The sequence below is a fragment of the Drosophila nasuta genome, chromosome 2L (genome assembly GCF_023558535.2).
Source record: "Drosophila nasuta strain 15112-1781.00 chromosome 2L, ASM2355853v1, whole genome shotgun sequence".
NCBI classification, from domain to species: Eukaryota; Metazoa; Arthropoda; class Insecta; order Diptera; family Drosophilidae; genus Drosophila; species Drosophila nasuta.
In genome coordinates, this window is record NC_083455.1 from 17,868,456 (window position 1) to 17,890,017 (window position 21,562).

The 21,562-nt window shown below is 41.4% G+C and overlaps 6 protein-coding genes and 1 long non-coding RNA gene across 8 annotated transcripts; 4 read left to right on the plus strand and 3 right to left on the minus strand.

Moving 5' to 3' along the window:
* Window positions 1-276: 276 nt before the first annotated feature.
* On the minus strand, window positions 277-7,829 carry LOC132798495 (transmembrane protein 94). The gene is given in 11 exon segments (XM_060810366.1): window positions 277-785; window positions 853-1,102; window positions 1,167-1,332; window positions 1,395-3,527; window positions 4,046-4,142; window positions 5,177-5,336; window positions 5,404-6,052; window positions 6,054-6,110; window positions 6,170-6,313; window positions 6,315-6,810; window positions 7,381-7,829. Coding segments are annotated over 11 exon segments (4,503 nt in total). The 5' UTR covers window positions 7,659-7,829; the 3' UTR covers window positions 277-712.
* Window positions 7,830-7,990: 161 nt separating this feature from the next.
* LOC132798499 (zinc finger protein 771-like) lies at window positions 7,991-9,482 on the plus strand. The gene has a single exon (XM_060810373.1). The coding sequence runs from the start codon at window positions 8,115-8,117 to the stop codon at window positions 9,342-9,344; it is 1,230 nt and encodes a 409-aa protein (XP_060666356.1). The 5' UTR covers window positions 7,991-8,114; the 3' UTR covers window positions 9,345-9,482.
* A 111-nt stretch (window positions 9,483-9,593) lies between these two features.
* On the plus strand, window positions 9,594-11,692 carry LOC132798501 (protein YIPF6). The gene is made up of 5 exons (XM_060810376.1): window positions 9,594-9,732; window positions 9,796-10,009; window positions 10,095-10,266; window positions 10,472-10,629; window positions 10,695-11,692. Exons 1-5 carry the CDS (start codon window positions 9,715-9,717, stop codon window positions 10,805-10,807), a joined length of 675 nt encoding a protein of 224 aa, XP_060666359.1. The 5' UTR covers window positions 9,594-9,714; the 3' UTR covers window positions 10,808-11,692.
* LOC132798497 (uncharacterized) lies at window positions 10,903-16,009 on the minus strand. The gene is made up of 5 exons (XM_060810371.1): window positions 15,737-16,009; window positions 15,225-15,402; window positions 11,991-13,424; window positions 11,304-11,925; window positions 10,903-11,235 (listed from the first exon to the last, which is right to left on the minus strand). The coding sequence occupies exons 2-5, from the start codon at window positions 15,356-15,358 to the stop codon at window positions 10,996-10,998; spliced, it is 2,430 nt and encodes an 809-aa protein (XP_060666354.1). The 5' UTR covers window positions 15,359-15,402; window positions 15,737-16,009; the 3' UTR covers window positions 10,903-10,995.
* A 1,213-nt stretch (window positions 16,010-17,222) lies between these two features.
* LOC132798502 (probable DNA replication complex GINS protein PSF2) lies at window positions 17,223-18,238 on the plus strand. The gene is made up of 2 exons (XM_060810377.1): window positions 17,223-17,519; window positions 17,576-18,238. The coding sequence occupies exons 1-2, from the start codon at window positions 17,275-17,277 to the stop codon at window positions 17,952-17,954; spliced, it is 624 nt and encodes a 207-aa protein (XP_060666360.1). The 5' UTR covers window positions 17,223-17,274; the 3' UTR covers window positions 17,955-18,238.
* Window positions 18,239-18,291: 53 nt separating this feature from the next.
* On the minus strand, window positions 18,292-19,711 carry LOC132798500 (transcriptional repressor CTCFL-like). Of its 2 annotated transcripts, XM_060810374.1 has the most exons (3): window positions 19,502-19,711; window positions 18,945-19,420; window positions 18,293-18,884 (listed from the first exon to the last, which is right to left on the minus strand). In XM_060810374.1, the coding sequence occupies exons 2-3, from the start codon at window positions 19,418-19,420 to the stop codon at window positions 18,647-18,649; spliced, it is 714 nt and encodes a 237-aa protein (XP_060666357.1). In that variant the 5' UTR covers window positions 19,502-19,711; the 3' UTR covers window positions 18,293-18,646. The 2 variants fall into 2 exon arrangements, with proteins under 2 accessions (XP_060666358.1, XP_060666357.1); XM_060810375.1 differs by lacking the exon at window positions 19,502-19,711 and having other exon boundaries at window positions 18,292-18,884; window positions 18,945-19,471.
* A 366-nt stretch (window positions 19,712-20,077) lies between these two features.
* LOC132798764 (uncharacterized) lies at window positions 20,078-20,977 on the plus strand. Its single transcript, XR_009633973.1, has 3 exons — window positions 20,078-20,469; window positions 20,541-20,714; window positions 20,773-20,977. It is a non-coding gene; the product is annotated as an uncharacterized LOC132798764 (long non-coding RNA).
* Window positions 20,978-21,562: the final 585 nt, after the last annotated feature.

Consider the following 21,562-nt stretch of genomic DNA (forward strand, 5'->3'; position numbering starts at 1 on the left):
CAAATTAAATGAAGAAACCGATGTTAGATTAAAATAAAGGCAAATGTCGATTGTCAAAGCCACTGACAACAGAGCTAGGAATACGTAGAATAGTGGGATGTGGGTCACTGGATCGTTCCGACAATTGCGTGCCTGCTCCGATTAACACCTTGCGAGGCGTGCAACAACTTGTTAACGCCACTCATTGACAACTGCCCCATAGCAAAGTATATCTATAGAACGGAAACCAGTTTTGAAAAAGCATTACAATTGCGCTCGTTTACAACTTTTACTTATTTACAAGCACAATAGTTTATTGTCTGTTCTGTTTTGTTTTATTCATGTGAAATATGTGTATTTCATATAATAATTGCAAGTCTTTTAATTGTTAGTACACAAAAGTTCTGTCATTGAAACAAGGAACACAAATTCTCAAACGTTTTACAAACTAACTAAACAGATTTGGTTTCTCTTTTCTCTTTCCAGTTGTTGTTTTGTGAAGTGTTACAGATTAATGAAAATGTTGCAAAATGTTGTAGTAAAATCATAATAGAGGATTAATTAAATATTCACAAACATAAAACAATAAAAATACTTGTAAAATTAATAGATCTTGTGCCCATAACGAGCATTTGTGAGGGTAATAAAAAGAAGCGTGATATTTTTACGAATATATATATATAGATATATACAGCCTTGGCACTTAACGCTGGCGTCTTTCATGTTGGTGCCTCTAGAATGGCGAATTCATGCCCAACTTGGTGCCAAAATCAAGACGCGCTCGACGCTGATACCGCGCATTAACTCTGCAAAGATTCAAAGGAGGTTAATGAGTAAAGATATTTTGTATTTAAATTGAATTCATGCATTTACTTGTTCTCCTGAAACTTGGCTAGTTCGCTGACCAAAAGGCTCAGCAAGCTGCTGACAAATAGCACCAACAACGGCAGCCAGAGTTGTGGCAGCAGCTCCTCCAGCGACTCATCCAGTAGCATTTGCAGCCCACAAATGAAGCCATGGAGCAGCAATAAAGCCAGGCAGGTGAGCGCCCAAATGTGATTGCTCAAAGGATTGCGCTGCCAGAGCGCATGATCACGATGCACAAACGTAATGGAGACGAGAACTAAACGAAAAGGAAATATATGAATAAATGAAGTTTAAACTTGACCTTTGAATGTCATACTTACCAAAATGCAGCAGCACCGCAAGGAGAGCACAACAGCGTGCAATGTGCAGACACTGGTAGAAATTCATAGAATTTTCATTTTCGAGATCCGAGATATTCTCAGAATCCTCATCCTCCACATCATCACTGGTTACCGTTGTCGTCATGCACATCCAGTATGCAATGAGCTGCAAGTGAAAACATGTTGAATGCAAAATGGATTTAACAAAAAACAGTATAGCAAACTTACTGTGGCAATGACGGGTATGAGAAACTTGCAGCCATAACACCACATGACAAAAGCAAAGGCACGCGAATCGTATTCGGTTTGCTTCTTGCTGGTGGCACGACTCATGATCTTTGGATCGAGATCGATGTGCGCCAGCGAGATGCCAATTAACGGCACGGGCACACACATCAAATAAATAGCCAGCAGCGGTGTGATCAACGGCGGCAGTGAGAGGCACGCGCACAGCACATTCAATATGGATATGGAGCCGGCACAGCACGCCCAGAACTGTATACAGTTCCACAGACCCAGCGAGAAGCGGCGTGACAGCTCAATTATGGCCACCAGCGAAAGTGGGTCGTCGCGACAAATGGCTATGGAGCAGGGCAGCGAATTGAGCAGACGGCTCAAATAAATCGGTGAGACGGTGTGCGCTGGCGATTGCATGGCACGAGCACCGCTGCCATTTGTGCCAGACTCCAGCAGCTGTTCGTTCGCAAACGCTTCATCGGCGGTGTTGGATTTGCCACGCTGTTGCTGTTGACGCTGCCAGTTGAGCTTGTTGTGCAGGATGTTGGCCTCCGTGTAGGCATCGACATCCTGACACACCTGCGGATACAGTGGCTCGACAGCAATACTGCAATCGGCCTGCAGAAAGATGTTGGCATTATCGTTGCTCGCCGAGCTGCCCAAGCAGACGACAATCTCGCCATACGATTGCATAATGTCGAGCATTTGGCGTGTGGCCTGCGCCGAGCAGTCGGTGAAAAGCGACACCTGCAGCGGTACATTGTCCACCTGTTCCAAATGCGGCCGAATGTTCTCAATGCCACGCGGCAACTTGGCACGATTCGACATGTCAAAATTGATGGGCGCACTCTGATCTGTGCTTTCGGTGAGCGTGCTGAGCGAACGACAATTCTCGTCCATGGCCGAGTCTAGGGAATGTCGCTGCTTATGTCTCTCTGGATCAGGCTCGGCATCTAGCTGTAATGCGACATTCTCCATGCTGTATTCTTTGCTGTCATCCAGCTCATCGTCGTCATCTGCTTGGTCATTCGTGGGGGGATTGCATTCATCGGGATTCGATATGGCACCGGGTGCTGAGCAACTCAGCGTTTTCGACGACTCCAAATTGTTGGGCGGACTGAGCAAGTAGCTCAGCTTGGGGCCATCGACGGGATCACCTACAATATCAGTGTTAGAATCAATGGGCGTCGATGTTGTGGCAGCTTCAATGTGAAAGTCTTGGGCACTTGATGGTGGATGAATGGCAACAGTATCTGTGATGGTGCTGGTGGTAATTGTGGTTTTGGTTGTATTGTGCTCATTTAGTTTACCCGACTTGCAGTTGCCCATCGTCGCGTTCTCCGTCTCCTTGGTCTTGCTAATGATCGCCTTTTCGCGTTCACGCTCCTTTTCTGGCTCCGGTTCGCTAAGCAACGAGATGTGACAATTCCAACCCGACTCGAGTCCCATTTTCTCGGAAAAGACACGCGAGCGCAACTCGTTCTCCTTGCTGAAGTGCACGAAACGAATGCAGGCGCGTTCCAGACGCTCCACCAGATGCACGATGTCATTTTGGGCCTGATACTGCATCGTCACCATGCCAATGAACACCTGATGACACTGCATCTCGAAGCAGCCCTCCACATCGTTGCAGTCCTCATCCTTGCTCTCCGAGAACAGCAACGAATCGGTGCTGATGCTGTGACTCAACTTCACATGATGTCCACCCTCGAAATCGCAATGCGACTTATCCACGTGCTGCATACGCAACTTGGACTCTGGCGGTAACTCCAAGTACGCAATCTGACCATTGCTATGCAGTGGTCCACTCAGCGCTCCATGGATCCCATGACGTAGCGGGCGATAGGCGAATGCTGTGCAGTAAGAAGTCAACGCACTGCGCTGATAAAAGTCCAGTGCACGCTTGCGATCCTGCGGCGACAGCGGCCGCAAATCCTTGCCATCCCAGAAGTCATCGCAACAGTCCAGTATAATGTCCGCTGTGCCCTGGGTGAAGAGCGACAGATAGCCACCGGGATTCTCTCGCATTACCACCGACAAAGAGTGCGGAAACGGCACCTTCACCTTGGTCGATAACTGCAGCTGTCGCGCAAAGCGAATGTCCCGACGCACCACATCCGGTTGCTGAGGGGTGTAAAGGAAAATTTTACATGAGTAAATTATGAATGGATAAGGAAAGCATAGAAAAGATAACTGATTTTATGGTAAGTAAGGTAATTCCTTTTCAATTTCTTACGTCTCAGTTACTAAACTTAATAAGTGATATTAAATATATGACAAATTTGTGTACTAAATCAATAATTTGTTCATAGAAAGTGAAAGAAAGTCTTGACTACTCGAATTTTCGTACCCATATTATTAATTTAAATTATTAATCTGGCTCAAAGTAATATGTATATCTATCTACCTCTTATTTAACGAATATCAGACTTATAGGTAAAGTAGTCTTTGGTTACTAATATCTTAACTTGACTCTCAAGATTACTTGTCTGAATATTTATAAACAAACAAAGCCCAAGCTTTAGAGCATATTAAAATAAATAAACTAAGATATTTGTATATAAGGAAATACGCATTGATAGTTTAACGATCGTTAATACATTTCTGAAGTACACATGTCTGAATGTCTGAAGGTCACTCACCAGATGCCTATAGCTGGCTAGCTGTCCCTCCAACGCAAAGCGATCGGTGGCATGGTTGGTGAAGCCAATCTGCTTGGCAAGCTCGCACAGACATCGTCTGGGGTGTGAACCACAAATCGAATAGAATAGAATTGTAGAAACCGATTAGAACTGGTAACGACATCGTGCTGGATGTGCGAAGGTGGTCTATGAGCATGCAGGCGGGCAGACGGATGGGTAGAGGGGCGGCAGGGGCGTAGTCAAGCGTAATGGGTGGACGAATAGTTGGATGAATGGATAGATGGGGCCAGACGATGCATGTATATATTTTAAGCATTCTTGGCAACATAATAATTTCTGTGTTACTTAAAATAGCATGCCAATTAAGTATAGACGAATGTGGTGATTGGCATGGGGGCGTTTCAATTTGGTGGAAAGTGGGTTCCATACACATGCTGGTAGTAGTATATATAGTAAATACAAAAACAACAAACAAAAAATGTATTTCAAAATACATCTACAAATTTAGAATGTAAAAATACGAAATGAAATGAAGAGTGTGCAAAATGCAACTAAATAATTGCTAAACTGTAAGATTAGTGTAACGATAAAAGTGTTTTCAAATTGTATGTACAATGTTAATTTTAAATGCTGACTTTTATGATGGATACGACAGAGGAGGGGAGGTTAAATAATTTGTTTACAATTAATGAAATGAAAATGTCTTTCATTAAAGCCAAAACGGAATAGTGACAAATTATTCCAATGAATTTAGTTCAATTTTTACAATAGTATTTTATTTATTTTTAATTTGCTTACTTCAAAAATGAAATAATACTTTAAGTATGATTTGTATAACTTTACCAATTGCATGTTTTTTAATTGTTTGTTTATATATATATGGGGAAGAGATCGGTTTATCGGTCCAATTCAAGTGTCGGATGTGTTTGCAATTCAAACAAAAATCAAAAAATGCACCAAAAACGTTGTTCTGGGCATCAATCACATTTCGCATTTACAACGAGGATGCGTAAATGCTTTAAAAAATCATTAGACTAAATATTGAATATTTATAAGTATTTATAATCGATATTTCTGGTTTTGGTTATGTAAGAAAATGCTAAGAATGAGTATGGCAAATGAACTACGTACCCATGCAATAGGCTTTTCATACTGGATTCAAACATCGCATACCGATTTGTCACGGGCACCAGATCTTTATCGAGCATGGCCACGGCGCTGACATGCCCACAAAACTGGGCATAATGCTCATGCGTAAGCGGCGAACAGGTGTTTAATAAAATTGCTAGACCTGGAAAAGGATTTGAAAGAAATTAGAGATAAGTTTCGATTAAAATGCAGTTAAACTTGTAACAAACCCAACGGCTTCAGTGATTTAATATGTGCTTTCCACTCGTGATCGTCAAACTCCAGCCGAAACGGACAATGCTGATCGTGTGTCAGATCCAGCACCTCGGCTACAATCCCTCGTTCCTTGTTCTCTTCGTCGTCCACGTTGTCGCTTTCCGTTGACATGGACATCTGGCTGCCATCGTCTTGCGGCTCTTCCTCTGTGTTGTGTAAAAAGAACACCTTTTCGGCAGTGGGATTTGGCCACGATAAAATACCCTTTTTGTCCACACAACAAAGCGCTGAAATGGAACCGAGAACTTGGACCAGATTAGCTGAACGTGGCAGCAATTCGCTGTCGCCCTGCCAGAGCTGTGTCCAAATGCGCAGCACATTGGAGCGCATCAACGAAATGCTATCGTAATCATAGGCAGGCGTATCCAGATCCAAATCCTCAAATGATTTGCTGGTGGCCTTTTCGAGTATGGCCTGGGGTGTCTTGAGGAAGCACTGCAGTCGTGCAACACCCCAAAGATTCATGGAAATCCACAACAGTGGAAAGATGAGTGGCAGCAGTGGAATGACTGCAGCCGCTGGCGAAGCTATGAGCACATGACGCCAATTGTGCTTCTCATCCGAGGCCAAGCCATAGCCATGCAGGCGCAGCAGGCCTGCAAAAAAGCGTGATGATCAAGGCAGTGATGAAGCCCCATTGTTGTATGTACTTTGTGACCAGCTGGAACAGAGAGATTAGATACATTAATGTTTGATCTGAAGTAGATTTGAGGGACTTACCAAATAGCGCTGTTGATTGTAGATAGTCGGTGGGCGATTCAACGAGTTTCGCAGACACAAACGCAAGTTATCCAAATACGGCGTCGTCTCCAAGCAACACACCAGATCTGGAATGGGAGCACGTGCTATGGGCTTAACTGGGGGGATCACCCAGCTGTGCCGCGGTGCCGCCATAAATTTCGCTAGCACTAAAATGCCGCTGTGACTTCAGTTCATGACACGGTCCGGGCGATATGTGACCCGGACGCAGCACAATACAATCTCCACGCACCAACAGTGCCCAGGGCAAATTGACAATATGACCATCACGATAGGTCCATTGCAGCGAGACGCATGGCGACATGGGATTACTCAAGTGCGGATAATTTGTCGCCTGCCACTTGTCACTCAAATGCTGCTCCGCCAAACGCAATTCATTCAACGCGTGTCGCGTCTTGCGGAAGATTTCTGTGCGCCTCAAATTGCTCTCTCGTATAACGACGCACAAGTCGAGGAGGAGTATGGCCAGCAGGCAGATGGCTGGCCAGCACATGCCGGTGATGAGCAGAGCGCCACTTGTGACCAAGGTGGCGCCAATAGAAAGCCAGCCCAAGGGGCTATTATATTGATTCACAAATGCGGCACGCAATTTGCAATAGCAGCTACAAAAGGTCAGCAAATTAAATGTTATTAGCCACAAAGGCCATAAGATATATATAATCTAATTTAAAGAATAGTCTAACAATAGTGCCCCAAGCCATGTTCCTAGTACATATACATATGTATATTATTGTAGCTTAGAATTAAATTATATAGTCAAATTATATATGTATTTAGAACAAGTAGAGACTGAGACTGAGTGAGACTGTTTTTAGTTTTAGTATTTAATTGTTAAATTTTCCATAATTGCATATTGCATTTAGTTAAATTTGTAAACTATACTATTTATTTGTCATAACTCACTGACTGAACGATCGGCGGACAGCCCAAACGGTAAGAGGTAGTAGGAAGGCTAAAGCTCGGGTTTCTAAAATGTAACTATTTAAAATTATACATTGAACTTGATCCCTGTTCTCTAGTGCATTCCTTCGTTAAGTTAAGAGAGCAAGTATTTAAACCACTGCTTATCAAAGACACGAATAACTTTTAAACATATATGAAATATTTTAACAAAATGCAACGCTGACTAGTTAACCATATTGCAAGTTTATATACATATGTATATTATTTACCTCTCCGCACGTTCTTCCTTCTCATGCTCCAGCAGCACCTTTTCAATCTCTTCATGGAGACGCGATAGTGCCACCTTGGTGCTTAAGCCGCGCTGTAGATTCTCCTTTGGCGCGGCAGACGACGCATTTGAGTGTGAGTGCGAATGTGTGTGTGCATGTGTGCGCTCCGCTGTCTGTGGCAAGGTTGCAGGCGACGTTGCCGCCGCCGCCGCAGTCTCTTTGTCATTGTTGCTACATTTTGATGCTGCTTCGGGTACTGCTTCACTCAGCTGAGGCATTTTTCGCTCTGCACGCGCCACAAATCAATTAATATTTGCACTACGCACACCAGCTTAACACATAGTTTGTTCAATATTATTATTATTATGCACGGCTGCTTCTGCTAGTGGCAGTGGCGTGTGTTTATTTGTTGCTGTTCGCTTTAGTTGTGCGAAATACATATGTGTGTGCGCGTTGCCAAGTGCCAGCATTTATATGCAGTTGGCAACGCCGTCCACTGATAACAGCTCAAAGCAAACAATTATTCCACAGATGAGATGGGAACCCGCGATAGTTAATAGCAGCAGTACCGATATGTGCCACCTGCTGTCAATTATGCACTATCGATATGCAACAGCTGTTTGCAAGTGTTTCGATATACATATTTCGTATTGGCCACCCTTTGTTATTGTTAGGCAGTAATGTTCAATTTGTATTAAATCGAGAAAAACTGTTAATTAAAAGTCTGTCGCATTATGGAGCAAGTATGCCGCACTTGTCTGACTAGCTCTGTGGCGTTACTGGATATATTCGCCGACCAACGTGAACCTAGCCTCGCAGCGATGCTAAACGAATGCGTTGCCTGCGAAATCAAATTGGACGATGAACTGCCAAAAAAGATTTGTTTATCTTGCATTTGTGATGTTCAAACAGCATTTGGATTCAAACGTAAGTGCGAGGCAAGTCATGAGATGCTGAGTGCTAAGCTAAACGAAAATAGAATAGAAGTGGAGTGCGATATACCTATAAAATGGGAAGCAGCAGAAGATGACATCGATATTAGTTGTGTGAAGTTAGAGCACAGTACAGAGGAGCCTCCAAGGGAGGCAAACAGTAGTAAAAAATCCTCTGAAGACTTGATCGCGACAACAAACGAAGTGAATATTCAGTCGGAATTGCTGACAACAGAAAACTGGGAGCTGGCAGAGGGAAACATCGATCTGGGCTGCGTCAAGATTGAAGACGACGAAGAACAGCGCAATGAAGCAACAGAAGTGGCTAAGGAGGAACACAATGAAGTAACCGAGGCTGCCAAGGACCAGCACAATAAAGCAGCAGATATTGCAAAGAACCAGCATCAAGTCCCAACTGAACCTGTCGCCAAACGGCATCAGTTCCAGTGTCCGCACTGCCCCAAAGATTTTAGTCAAAGTTCGCATCTCAACGCACATATTCGCACACACACGGGGGAACGTCCCTATCAGTGTCCACACTGCCCAAGAGCTTTTAGTCAAGCCTCCAACCTGCGCAAACATCTCTGCATTCATTCTGGTGAACGTCCTTTTAAGTGCCCACACTGCCCAAAAGCTTTTACGCGTCAGACGGATCTGCAGTATCACGTATCCACTCATCCTGGCCAACAAATACACAAGTGTCCGCAATGTACACGGTATTTTATAGAACTCTCGCAACTGGAGGAACATATTAGCTATCATCGTGGTGAGCGAACGTTTCCCTGCACGGTGTGTTCCAAGGAATTCACATATGCGTGGCAACAACAGCGACATATTCGCACTCACACGGGGGAGCATCCGTTCAAGTGTCCGCCCTGCTCGAAAACCTGTGTGGACAAAGGGGATCTAGGCAGACACATTCGATCGCACACTGGCGAACGTCCGCACAAATGTCCACATTGCCCTAAAGCATTTACTCGCGCTGCTTATCTTAAGACGCACATCAATACGCACAGCAACGAAGCACAATAAGTTTAGCATACTTATAGATTTGAATTTGGCGGTAGCCCATTGATAGTCGAACTATCGATTAAAAATACGTATATACGAAAAGTGCAATAGTAATATAAATAAAATTAAATGTACTTAGTATTATGGATATGTATACATATAAAAACGTAACCTATTATAAAGATTTGTGTTTTATTTTCACTATTTTTCTTCAAATACCTGAGCAACTCGATAGGCCCTCGGCAATGGTGAGTCAGCCTATCGATACATGTAGTTGGTGCAATCGATTGTGCGCATGCGATAACAGATGAGGAAAAATTGTTGTTGCATTTAGGATTTGCATTATATTTGTATGACGACTGCGCTCGCCTAAACAAACTGCTGCTATAAAATGGACGCTAAATTGGATGTAAGCGCTAATAAAATCTTTCAGCAAATCTGTAAATTTAAAGTGCACTTGTGTTCTTGCTAGATGTTTGAGGACGTCAACACATCGCCCTCACTGGAGGGCGACATGTCGATACCCGGCAGACGAACAACGACAACCACATCACAGAATGGTGTGCCCGACTATAATACCCTGGATGAACCTATTCGTGAAACTGTGCTGCGGGATATACGTGCTGTGGGCATCAAGTTCTATCATGTGCTCTATCCCAAAGAGAAGTCGAGTCTGCTTCGCGATTGTACGTCATCATTACACTAGTGTTCAGTTTGTGCATTTGTGTGCGTCAGCAGTTTTATCTTATGTTATCTTTATGTTTTCCACAGGGGATCTGTGGGGTCCATTGGTGCTCTGCACCTTCATGGCTACCATACTTCAGGGCTCCTCGTCAGCAGACAGTATGGCTGACAATGGGCCTGAGTTTGCTCAGGTCTTTGTTATTGTTTGGATAGGTGCTGCCATTGTAACGCTCAACTCCAAGCTGCTAGGTGGCAATATGTGAGTACAAGATTGTGTATTTTTCAAGGTGATGGAATGCATGTCGGGTCCATTTACTACCCCATAATGTAATACATATTTGATAACATATTCATATTCGATTTGACCTAATATTTTTCTACCCAAACTAAGTTTATTTTAGAACGTCTTACAAATTGATTTCATTTATAGACTTTAACTTACTTGTTCATACTATGAATTACAGATCATTCTTCCAATCGGTTTGTGTACTCGGATATTGCCTAACTCCCGTAGCGTTGGCCTTGATCATTTGTCGCGTGATCTTGATGGCGAAGCATACACGTTTTCTTTTCTTTTTGCGCTTTGTTACCACCACATTGGGTTTTACCTGGGCAACGTATGGTAAGTGAGCACAACTCTTTTAAACATACTTTATGGCATTATATTGTTTTCTTACTCTTCGACAGCTTCATTCATCTTTCTGGGACAAAGTCAGCCGCCACATCGCAAGCCGCTTGCCGTCTATCCCATATTTCTATTCTTCTTCATCATATCTTGGCTGGTGTTGTCGCATAATTAGTAGACCCCTTGCCATCTCTATGTTTAGTTGCTACACTTACTGTTTGTACTTTCCATAGCATTTAACCAAATTGATTGTAAATTTATAAGCTAGAATTGTTGACTTTTATTTGGTTTACTTTATTGTTAAATCTTAGAAATTACATGTATGTGTGTGTGCGTGTGTGTGGATGACTTGACTGTTGCGGTTTAGACATCGAGACTGTTGGCAGAAGAGGCCACCTCGAGAGACATTTGCATTTGGACGCCATCGCCCTTAGTGGGGCGATAAGTTAACGAATTGGCCCTCGCCTTGCGTCCCATAAAGTGTCGTTCCACCCACTTGAGCAGCGTGTAAACGGAGTCTGTTGAGGGTAAACGATGATCGGCAGCGGTCTTCACAATGTCCGATGATGTCACGCGGAATGTGCGGGCCATACCTTTAAGAGCCTATTTGCAACGAGAGAGATGCAATTAGCTGCAAGTCATATTCGTTATGAGCTTGTTAGTTTACTTACCACCATGGCATCCTCATCGGTCAAATCGTCACCCACATAGATGATTTTGATGCGCTCATTCCAATCCACACCAAACGATGTGCGCAATATATAGATCGCAGCACGACCCTTGTTCCATTCCACTGGAGGACGCGCCTCAAGCGCACAATGCGCCTCCGTTGCCCTGAAGCCATATTTCTCGATCAGACTACGCGCCTTGTCCACCATATCGGGGCGCAACTGTACGGGTGTCTCGCGATAATGGAATGTGAGCAGCGCACCTTTGTTTTCTACCCAGGCGCCATCACGGCACACCGAGTCCTGCAATGCCTTCAGCAGATGGCTGACCTTGTCCTCGTACTCAATGGGCATGGGATGCACAAACTTGCTGCCATCGGGATGCAGGATTTCCAGACCATGATTACCCGCATATGTGATGCCCTCGATGCCAACCATTTTCTTGACATTGTCGACGTTGCGACCAGAGATGACAGCGACATAGACATCGGAGTGATTGGAGAGTTTGAAGAGCACATTCTTGATCTCTGGCGAGAGTGTAGCAAGATCAGGATGAGGAGCAATGGGCGCCAAGGTACCGTCGTAGTCCAGCAGTAAAGCCAACTTGTGATTGTAGCCGATGTATCTGCAAATGAAAAATAAATAAAGTCAAGCTTAGATACAGTGTTAGTTGCATTAAGAGCTGCTTACTTGAGTAAGTAGTCATCGAAGTCGTCCACAGAGACGGGCTGCATGATGGTGGTGCCCACGTCGTCCATCTCCAAGGCGCCCACGGCCTTGAGGAAGCAACGCATCCAATGGCTAACATCGCACTCGGCCTCACGGCGACGTAAACGCGCCATACGTAGCACACGTTCATCTTCGGGCATGGTCAGGGCGCGATGGATGACCTCGGCGGCCTCGTTTACCTCGTACGGATTGCAGAGCAACGCCTCGTGCATCATTTCACCAGCTCCAGCGAATGGGGAGATGACTAGCACACCAGGCACCTCGTTGATTTGGCAGGCAACAAACTCCTTGGCCACCAGATTCATGCCATCTCTGAGTGGTGTTACTAGACAGACAGCAGCATCTCTGTAGAGGGCCGCCAACTCATCCTGGCTGACATAGTCGTAAATGTATCGAATGGGCGCCCAGTTGGCGGTGGTGAAACGTCCGTTGATGCGACCCACCAGCTGATCTACCTCCTCCTTGAGCTCACGATACTCCTTGACATCTGTCCGCGACGGCACCGAAATCTGCAGCAGACTCACCTTCTCCTTGTGCTGCGGATACTTAAGCAGCAGCGCCTCGAAAGCCATTAGACGATGCACCAGACCCTTGGTGTAGTCCAAGCGATCAACGCCCAAAATAATCTGTTGCTTCGAAGTTTTCAGCACTTTGGGTGCGTTCTGTGCCAGATTAACGAAGCGCTCATAGGGAATGCCAATGGGCAGAGGACGAACGCGCACAGTGCGTCCACCATGCTCCACCAGCAAGTTATTGCGATCCACACGACAGCCGAGATTACGTTGACAGCAGTCAACAAAGTTCAGGCAATAGTCCTGAATGTGAAAACCAACCAAATCACAGCCAAGCATACCCTGTAGGATCTCATCGGACCAGGGCAGCAGACGGAAGATGTCCCATGGCGGGAAGGGAATGTGGAGGAAGAAAGCCAAGCGGCACGGCAGATTCTTCTCCTCGGCATGCTCACGTACCCAATTGGCGGCCAACATCAAATGATAATCGTGTATCCAGACAATCGGTGGACTCTTATCGCTTCCATTGTTCTTGGCCAAACATTTCTCCAACGCCTCAATGGTGCGCACAGCAAAGTGCTTATTAACAGTGACATAATCATGCCAATGCTCGCCACCAAAATTCGCGCGTCCTGGCATCGAATGGAAGAGTGGCCAGAAGATCTTGTTGCAGCAGCCATTGTAGTAGCTGTCAAAGATCTTGGCATCGATATTCACTGAGACAACCTGATCGGACTTAAGGCCAGCTGTAGGTGTTTGATCGTAAGGATTCGATTCGGGTATTGCCTCATTGGGATCCTCCAGATGAATGCCGGACCAGCCCACCCAGAGACCGCTGCCCTTGATAACCACCGGACAGACCGCAGTCACAAGACCGCCAGCACTGCAATCAGACAGATAGGTAAATCATATAAAAGTTAAAATATAGTAAGTATGAAATTTATATACATAGAGTGCAGCCCATTTTATGTGCAGGGTGCATCACAATGACACTGACACTAGATGCTTTTGTTACTGATAAGACGCAACCATAAAAAAAATAAGCAAGTGCCCCTGATACCTTGATACGATGTGAGTGTAAACAACCTAGACTCTGGCTCAGAGGCCAATACTTATACACTCCCTCCCCCAAAATTAAAAATTAGTAGACAGTCTAACTCGCTGCTTTTGAGTAGGGTCAGTAAGAGTCTAGTTCTAGTTTTGATTAGGTCAGACCAAGCGGCGAGCACGTGATGAGGGGTTTTCAGTGTCAGGTTCGCAGCTTGACAGCTTATGAAAGCTTGTTGACGCCTCTATACATATAATTATGGACCCCTTTTTTTTCTTAAACATCACTTCGCGAACATTAACGTTGTCGTCTTCGTCGTAGCGGCGTCTCTGGGCAGCAAGGGTCAAAAACGCGTAATGGACGAATGCTGATAACAGTAGGCAGCGTTATTATTGAATTTGTTTTCTAATATCATCTATGTTCGCCAGACTTTGCATTCAGTTTGCTCATCTTTCCCTCAATCTCTCTCCAACACTCTCTGTGTATTTTGCGCTGATAACAGGGTAGTAATCATAAGAAGCGTGTGGAAACAAGATCTAGAGTATGCGCTTCGAGAGGCATACATAGGTGGTTCAGTTCCCCTATCGGGGGGTTAGGCGAGAGCTTATCTCCAAATGCAAATTGTATGCCCGTGATTCCAATTGGGTTAGTTTTCAAAATTGATTTCTATACATGGTTTTTCTGATCTATCATCAAAGTTTGCTAAGTTGAGAACAGCTCGTCTTAGTGTCACGAGACCTTCTTGATAAGCTGATCCGTGGAAAAATTGTCACAATATATAAACTTTATTATTATTATATATAGTATATATATATAATATATGGGGATTATGGCTTTGTTTTCGGCTTAGCCGATTAATTGTCAACTAAAGACTGTACTCGTTCAATGAACCTATTAGTTGGCACTTTGCTTTGTTTCAAATTTGAAAGACAAGCACTATGATTGACGGAAATGGCTGCAATTGATAGCCAGAGCTTTAAAGTGAATAGACTATTCATTTAAGTTTTTAATTGATTACGTGCAGTTTGGCAAACTATAGAATCGTATTTTTTTAGCAGAAAAATCTACGATAAAGAATTCAAAATAGAGTCTTCACTTAAGATATATGTTTATATTTTTACATACTAGGTCATTATCACGTATAATTCTCAATAATTCAGTAATTATTCTTTATCACTAAAATTGTCAGCAAACATTTTTTTTGCCAGCGGTTTTCAGTCATTTTTATGTTAGAGTTATGTAATGTTTATTAAAATATTTTAAACAACTTTTACTTATTTAAATTTTAGAGGCATGAACATTTTGTTATTCGCACTGTATTTAAAAAGGTTTCAATGATAAAAATGCATTTAAAATTTTCACAGAATAATCAAGTTTGCGATTTTAGAGAATATATGTTACTTTCATAGTTTGTAAAAAATACACCACTTCTTTATTATTCTCAGATTAAAGAAACTGTTTTCTTTGATTTTTAAAGGCACTTTTTTAGGAAACGATTTTGAAAATTTTTGTAAAGGCAGGAATAATATTTTAAAATATTTTCTTCTATCATTTACAACAAAAAAACTTTCACGACACAATCACATAAATATTTTCAAAGATTTTGCAACTTTTTTTTAAAATCAATTTGCTCACCTGGCCTTGCGTTCCAGTTCCTTGGTCTTGGCATTACGAGTCAGGACGAAGGGCAAACGATTCGAAACCACAATAAGGCTGGCCTTCGTGGATGGCTCTCCGGCATTGGTCACAATGATCTCCGTGTCAGCCATATTGAAACGATCGTTTCAAATATATATAGTTTATAGTACGGGAACTGTTTTGAAACGTGGAAAAAAGCAATGCAGACTGATGATCAATTGGATGCTTGTCTCGCTTTTTGTGTTTTTTTTTTTTGTTTTTGAGTTTTTTATTGGCCAAAAGCGCGAGTCGTAAACTGAACAGGATCTTGTTTGATAACAGATGTCACCTAGCGTATTAGCCCCCGGGACTTGTGAACGCTGCGCTCTGTGGCTCACAACTAATTGCACACAACAATGCAACGGCTGATCTGAGATTGGCTTTTGTCGGGAGATGCAACGATCTTGACGTCTGTGGACTGCTCTTATCAATCGCCTATATATACTACGCCGGACAAAGCGAACGCTTACCGTGTGCGATAGCTGTTGTTGGAGGTGTGAGAGAAGGAGAACTCGTCTCTTTGCCGAAAAAACGTTAGTCCAAGAATTCCTAATCGCTTTGGGTGCTCAGACTCTGCACTTATCTTTCGTCAACGAAAAAAACTGCACTTCGCGTGTGAATGCAATTAATAGATATAACAATAATAACAAATAGTGTTGTTCTCTCTTCTAGTCTGGCTGGCGATGAAGACAACGACAATGCCGGAATTATCGCGGAAGCCAGCAGCTCCGTACCCTGCCAAAAATAGACGAGCACTAATGCTAAACTCGCGCTCAACTCGCACTTTTCTTCAAAATTTAATGATGGGCCATCTCAGGTTCCACAACGATGATCCACACATAGAATCCACCTTATCAGAAAATCCGTTCAATATAATATTATACTTATTAATAGAGTCAGCAGCTCGTTATGTATGTGCGAAAGCGTGCCACAACAAACGACAAAATTCCAGAAGACTGCTGGCTGGGCTGTCAATACATTTTTGAGCCATCATCGAAGTGGGTTCAAGGAGTTTGGACTTCTCAACAGAGTTTTACACTCATCTTAGCATTTACAACAACCCCAAGACGAGCTTAGTTTTCTGATTATCACCGGCTCTGTCCGGTTTTATCAGCCTGAACAAACACACGTCTCTCGAATATATAGTATAGTATGTCTATGGAGGCGATAAGTCAACATGTTGTTATTTACGTAGTTGTCATTTAATGAACAAGAAGAAGAAGAACCGTCCGAATTGTACACAGAAAATTTTCTATTTTTAAAGACAATCGCAGGTTGCAATTCTCTGGGATTTGTAAACAGTAAGCCGAATCCTAACCTTGTAATGACCGTTATTGATGGAGTGCATGCTCTCAGTGAGTCTCCTTTGTGAACAATGCTGATAAGAAACTCTCCTCCTACACACTGTGCAATTTCTGTAGAAAAAATTGTGTTTATGCAATGCATTAAAGATTTAGATTTGGTTAATTGCTTGGGTGAAAATAGTGCAGGGATTAGCTATAATCACACATCTGTGTGTATATGAATATATATATATATGTATATATAAGTTTACTTGCGTCTAAACAAAATATTGGTGAACTTGAACGCTTGATCATGTCTAGCATTCATGCGCTTATCATGACGCTCGACTTGAGCCTTACGTGATGATGCCTGGAATTTGCAATAGCATCATAGATGCGAATCAAAACTATAATCTAACCAGCCAGCTGAGTCATGTGCGATGCTTGCACCTGATAACCCGAACAAGGTACACTGCATTTCTATTCTATTTGCTATTTGACGCAAGTGAAATTCAAATCCGAAAACAAGTAACGGCTGATGCCGCCCTCCTACAACTGTCATATCAATCAGCTTTTGTCAGCTGTGAGACCATAGGCGACGTAATTTTTAGTGTGTGGTATAAAAATACTGACATGCATCAACTAGTGTCACTAATCGGGCGGTATTGTGCTTATCGTTATCGTGCGGTCCCGCTGTTTCTATTGTTTACAAAAAATCTACGATCATGGATCCCGCAACAATTGAATTTATTGGCGAAAAATGCATGATAAGCATTATACCAAATTTTTCAAATGAGCCACTGCATCTTATCTATGGCTCTGTGGGCCCATTCCGTGCTGGTTTTCCGGTTTTTGTGCCATTATGGCTGGCAGCGCATCTGCGAAAACAACAAAAATGCCGCATTGTACCGCCAGAATGGATGGAGCTCGAAACGTTGGAGGAAATCAAAGAGGAGGAGAAGCGTTCCAAGTAAGTTTACACGTGTGTGCAAATGATCTCATATTTATCAATCTATTGGTATCCAGATTCTTCACAAAGATGCCCAGCGAGCATTACATGGTGGTTGCTCAGCTTGTAATGAGCACAGCGCCCGATGATGTGCCCCGTTGCGAGGAGTTGCGCACAGTGATTAAGGATATATTTGATATACGGGAATCGAAGTTGCGCACCTCTATTGATGCATTCATTAAGGGGGAAGGCACTTATGCCAAGTTGGACAACTTGACGTTGCTAGAGATGCACAGTGTTCGCCCTATTTTACCTTATTCCCTGGATCATATTGCCCGTTATCAGAGAATGGCCACCGCATCACAGCGCGACACATCTATGCTGGGCATGAACACTACAATCAGCGGAAGTGGCAGTGGAAGCGGTTCCATGAGCAACTCCTATTTCACGCAGTAATACTTTAATAGTTAGTGATATTTACAGTTGTAGTTAGTAAGATATATGTATATTAAAATCAGAATCCGATTAACAGAAATTATGATTATTTTTATTTATAAACTTGAAAACCATGAATAGGGTATGAAATGACATATATTACTAAAAATCATTCTCATGAACCAGCTATTTATTTTCTATAATACATATTTATATAGATTACGGATATATTATCTATGTATAACATCCATAGTTCTAAAGTGTTTTTCATCAATATTAATCTAAGGAAATTTTATAGTCTTTTGGCCTTAACCATAAAGACAAATAATGATTGTTTGATTTATATTTTTTTGCGCTCAAAACAAAATTAAATCATTTTGACTGTTCATTTATTTTTTTTTAAATGCACATTTTATCAATATTGCTTACTTTTTATGATAAAAATAATTTAATACAATTACAACTTAAAACATGAAGTTTGTTAGTTACATATTTCTTCCACACTCAATATTTACAATCTTATATTTTTTTTATTTAACAATAATTTCGAGTTCACCAATTATCAGATTGAGGCCTTCTAGACTCATGATGAACCGCCCTTAAGCTTTATGACAGCTTTCTTTTGTCAGTGAGTTTGAAATGTAGATTTTATACTTTTCCTTTCTCAAAGATTCGTAACTGTGTTCTATCGCACTTTAATATTTCTTGACTCGTCACCAATTGTCAGCTGGAGGCTTTTCAGATTCAGGATGAACCCTTTTAACATGTCTGCAAAGATTGTCCCAACGTGGCGTTGAAAATCCGCAGCCAGCTATTACACAAACGTGCAACAAAAGTTCAGTTCCATTATTGGCAATATGTTTGGCAATGTGTCGCTTAATGTTGTAGCCTCGATTGGTGCGATATTCGCATGTTGTGCATTCGTAGTATTTGGTTTTGCCGCTCCTTTTTCTAATCAAATTAGACATGTTATTCGAGAACAATACATTTTAAAGATATTTGATAACTTACCTTGGTCTACCTATTTTCTTCTTGACCTTTTGTGGAGTTTCCTTGCTGCTCGAAATCGTGTTTAGGTTAGTGTTAGGAGATGGCTGCTCCTCTTCAAGTTCAACTGGTATCACATCAATAAACATGGACGCAAGCTCTTCATCGCTGGGCGCTAATTCTGCAACTTCTGTAACGGGCTCTATTTCGATGTCCCCATTGTTTGGCTGGAGTTCAAGTTGATCCTCAACTCTGTGCTTTGGTTCGTCGTGCACTCTTTGCATGTGTCTACGCAAATTGTCCCAGCGCATTGTGGCAAATGTGCAACCAGCGGTTTGACAAAAGTGCTGCAGTTCTCTTGGAGGTTTCTCGTAATGATTCGTCATATGCCGTTGAAGGTTGTAAGAGCGATTGGCTTTGTAGCTGCATTGTGGGCAGCTGTACACTTTGCTCGCTCTGGGCATCTTCTTGTCACGAAGCTGTTTCACTTGATCGCTCATCTTGTAAATATAAATTATGAGCAATACGGAATACGTAAACTTTAAAATGATTTGGAAATCAACACGAAGTTGTCGACAAACCTTTTAGTAACTGTTGTTTGTCAAACCATAGTTTGCCTTGAGGGAGCAGCAAATTTGGTATATCCTTGTTGTTTTATTGGAGTTGCATAAAAGGATAAAAACATCTTATTTGCATTTTATTCGCTTAACGTGCGAATTTTTCAAAAATATTTACAGAAAACGAGCAACACAAAATATTCAAACAGCTGTAAACTATATAAGCGTACAGTGTGACCGCATTCTAAATACATGTAATCGACAGATGGGGCTGCCAACTTTTTAAAATTCGGCGGTAATATTTAAAACTGCCTAACACTACACACATTTAATAATGTATAATTAAACAATTTTGAATCGTGTTTGGTAACTTTTGATAGCTTTATCATCTCTTTGCTTCAATCCAAGTGCTTTGTTTCATAATTCGATTAACTTTAAAAATGTCAATAGGCTGGCAATGCACAGTTATTCAAAATATTTTCTGCCTCCACAGGTTTTAATTTGTTCCATGTCTTATCGGAAAATCGTAACAATATACAATATTGGAAAATGTTTATGTGTATATTTAATTATAGTGTACATTAGCGTGTCTGATAAAAAAATAACAATTACTAATAGAGTGACGCCCCTAACTACTTATGTATATAATTAACCACACAAAATATTTATTATATAATCAAAAATTTACGTTTATAAATAACGCAAAATTTCCCAAAATCAAATCAGTTATTATGGAAAATACAGTTAATAAGCGTTGGTTATTTTTCGAAATAGTGATCTTGCTGCTAGGAGTCACAGCTGCAGTGCACTATCGGGTAGAATTTGAAAATGAAGATCTATTTTCCCCATGTGCTCATCTATCAGACAAAGTCAAGGATATTCGAGAATTTTTGGATTTTTCAGAGCTACAAATAAAAGATGTTGACAATAAACTAATGATATCAGGAAATATCTCATCTAACTGGAATTACGACCCAACCGATCGCCTTGAAGTAGTATATTGTTTTTTTATTTATAATTTTTAAGGAAATTTGAAGGTATGATTAAAATATATGTTATTCAGACTACTTCAACGTTGTATCGTTTTGAACGTCGAGAATGGGTCAATACCGTAATAAGCGCTAGATTTAACGATTTGTGTAATGAGTTGTTTGATGAACGAAAGCAATGGTACATGTTTTGGACTAAGCATGTAATCAATATTGATGACGTGAAGAAGACATGCTTTTTAAAAGGCGTAAGTTCTAATGAAACTAAAAAAAAAATGCATTTAATGTTGCTTTCCATATCCGTAGTCAAAATTTATTCATAAAACATTTACAACAGATGGGGGCACGGATTTACAATTGATTGTCCCCCAAGGACGACATAAGCTGGTAGTCCTGATAAAACCGATTGATAAAAATCTCACAGTAAGATATCCAATCTTATGTTTTGAAATTGTTGGCGAAATTATAAGAGAATAAGTGCATGTGTATTCGTAACAACAATAAATATCAAAATGCAACACAGGCGAAGCTGCGAGCTTGTTTGACTAGTGTGGGTGTAGTTATTAAGTGGATTAGATGGCACTATATTCCGCTTTGAAATTGTGGGCGAGATATTCGGATCATATGAAAGTGTCTTTATTTACCAGCGAACAAAATTAAAAAATTTAAATATGTATGTATCTATTAAAAAAATTTTTCAATTAGAATGAAATATTTTGAAAAAACTTTTTGTATGAAAACCCAATATGAATATATATAATATAATATATGAAAAATGAAAAGAAAATAAACTCTGATTAGCATCGCATTATATGTATATAGGAATATTTAATTATTATTACGTTGTTGAGCAGCACTATAATATCGTGACCAATAAAAATGACAATCAGATTTATCAATTTAAGTACATAATTAAATAAATTTGTAAAGTGTCTAATTTAATTTCATTTAATTGTAAGGTGTTAATTTCTATTTCCACAGAAATTTATTAGTGAAACGTTTGTAACAGACTGCTACCTAAACGACATAAGGTGATAATCATAATCATCAGATTACGAATTTAATACATTTATTTGAATTATTTATATTGTAAATG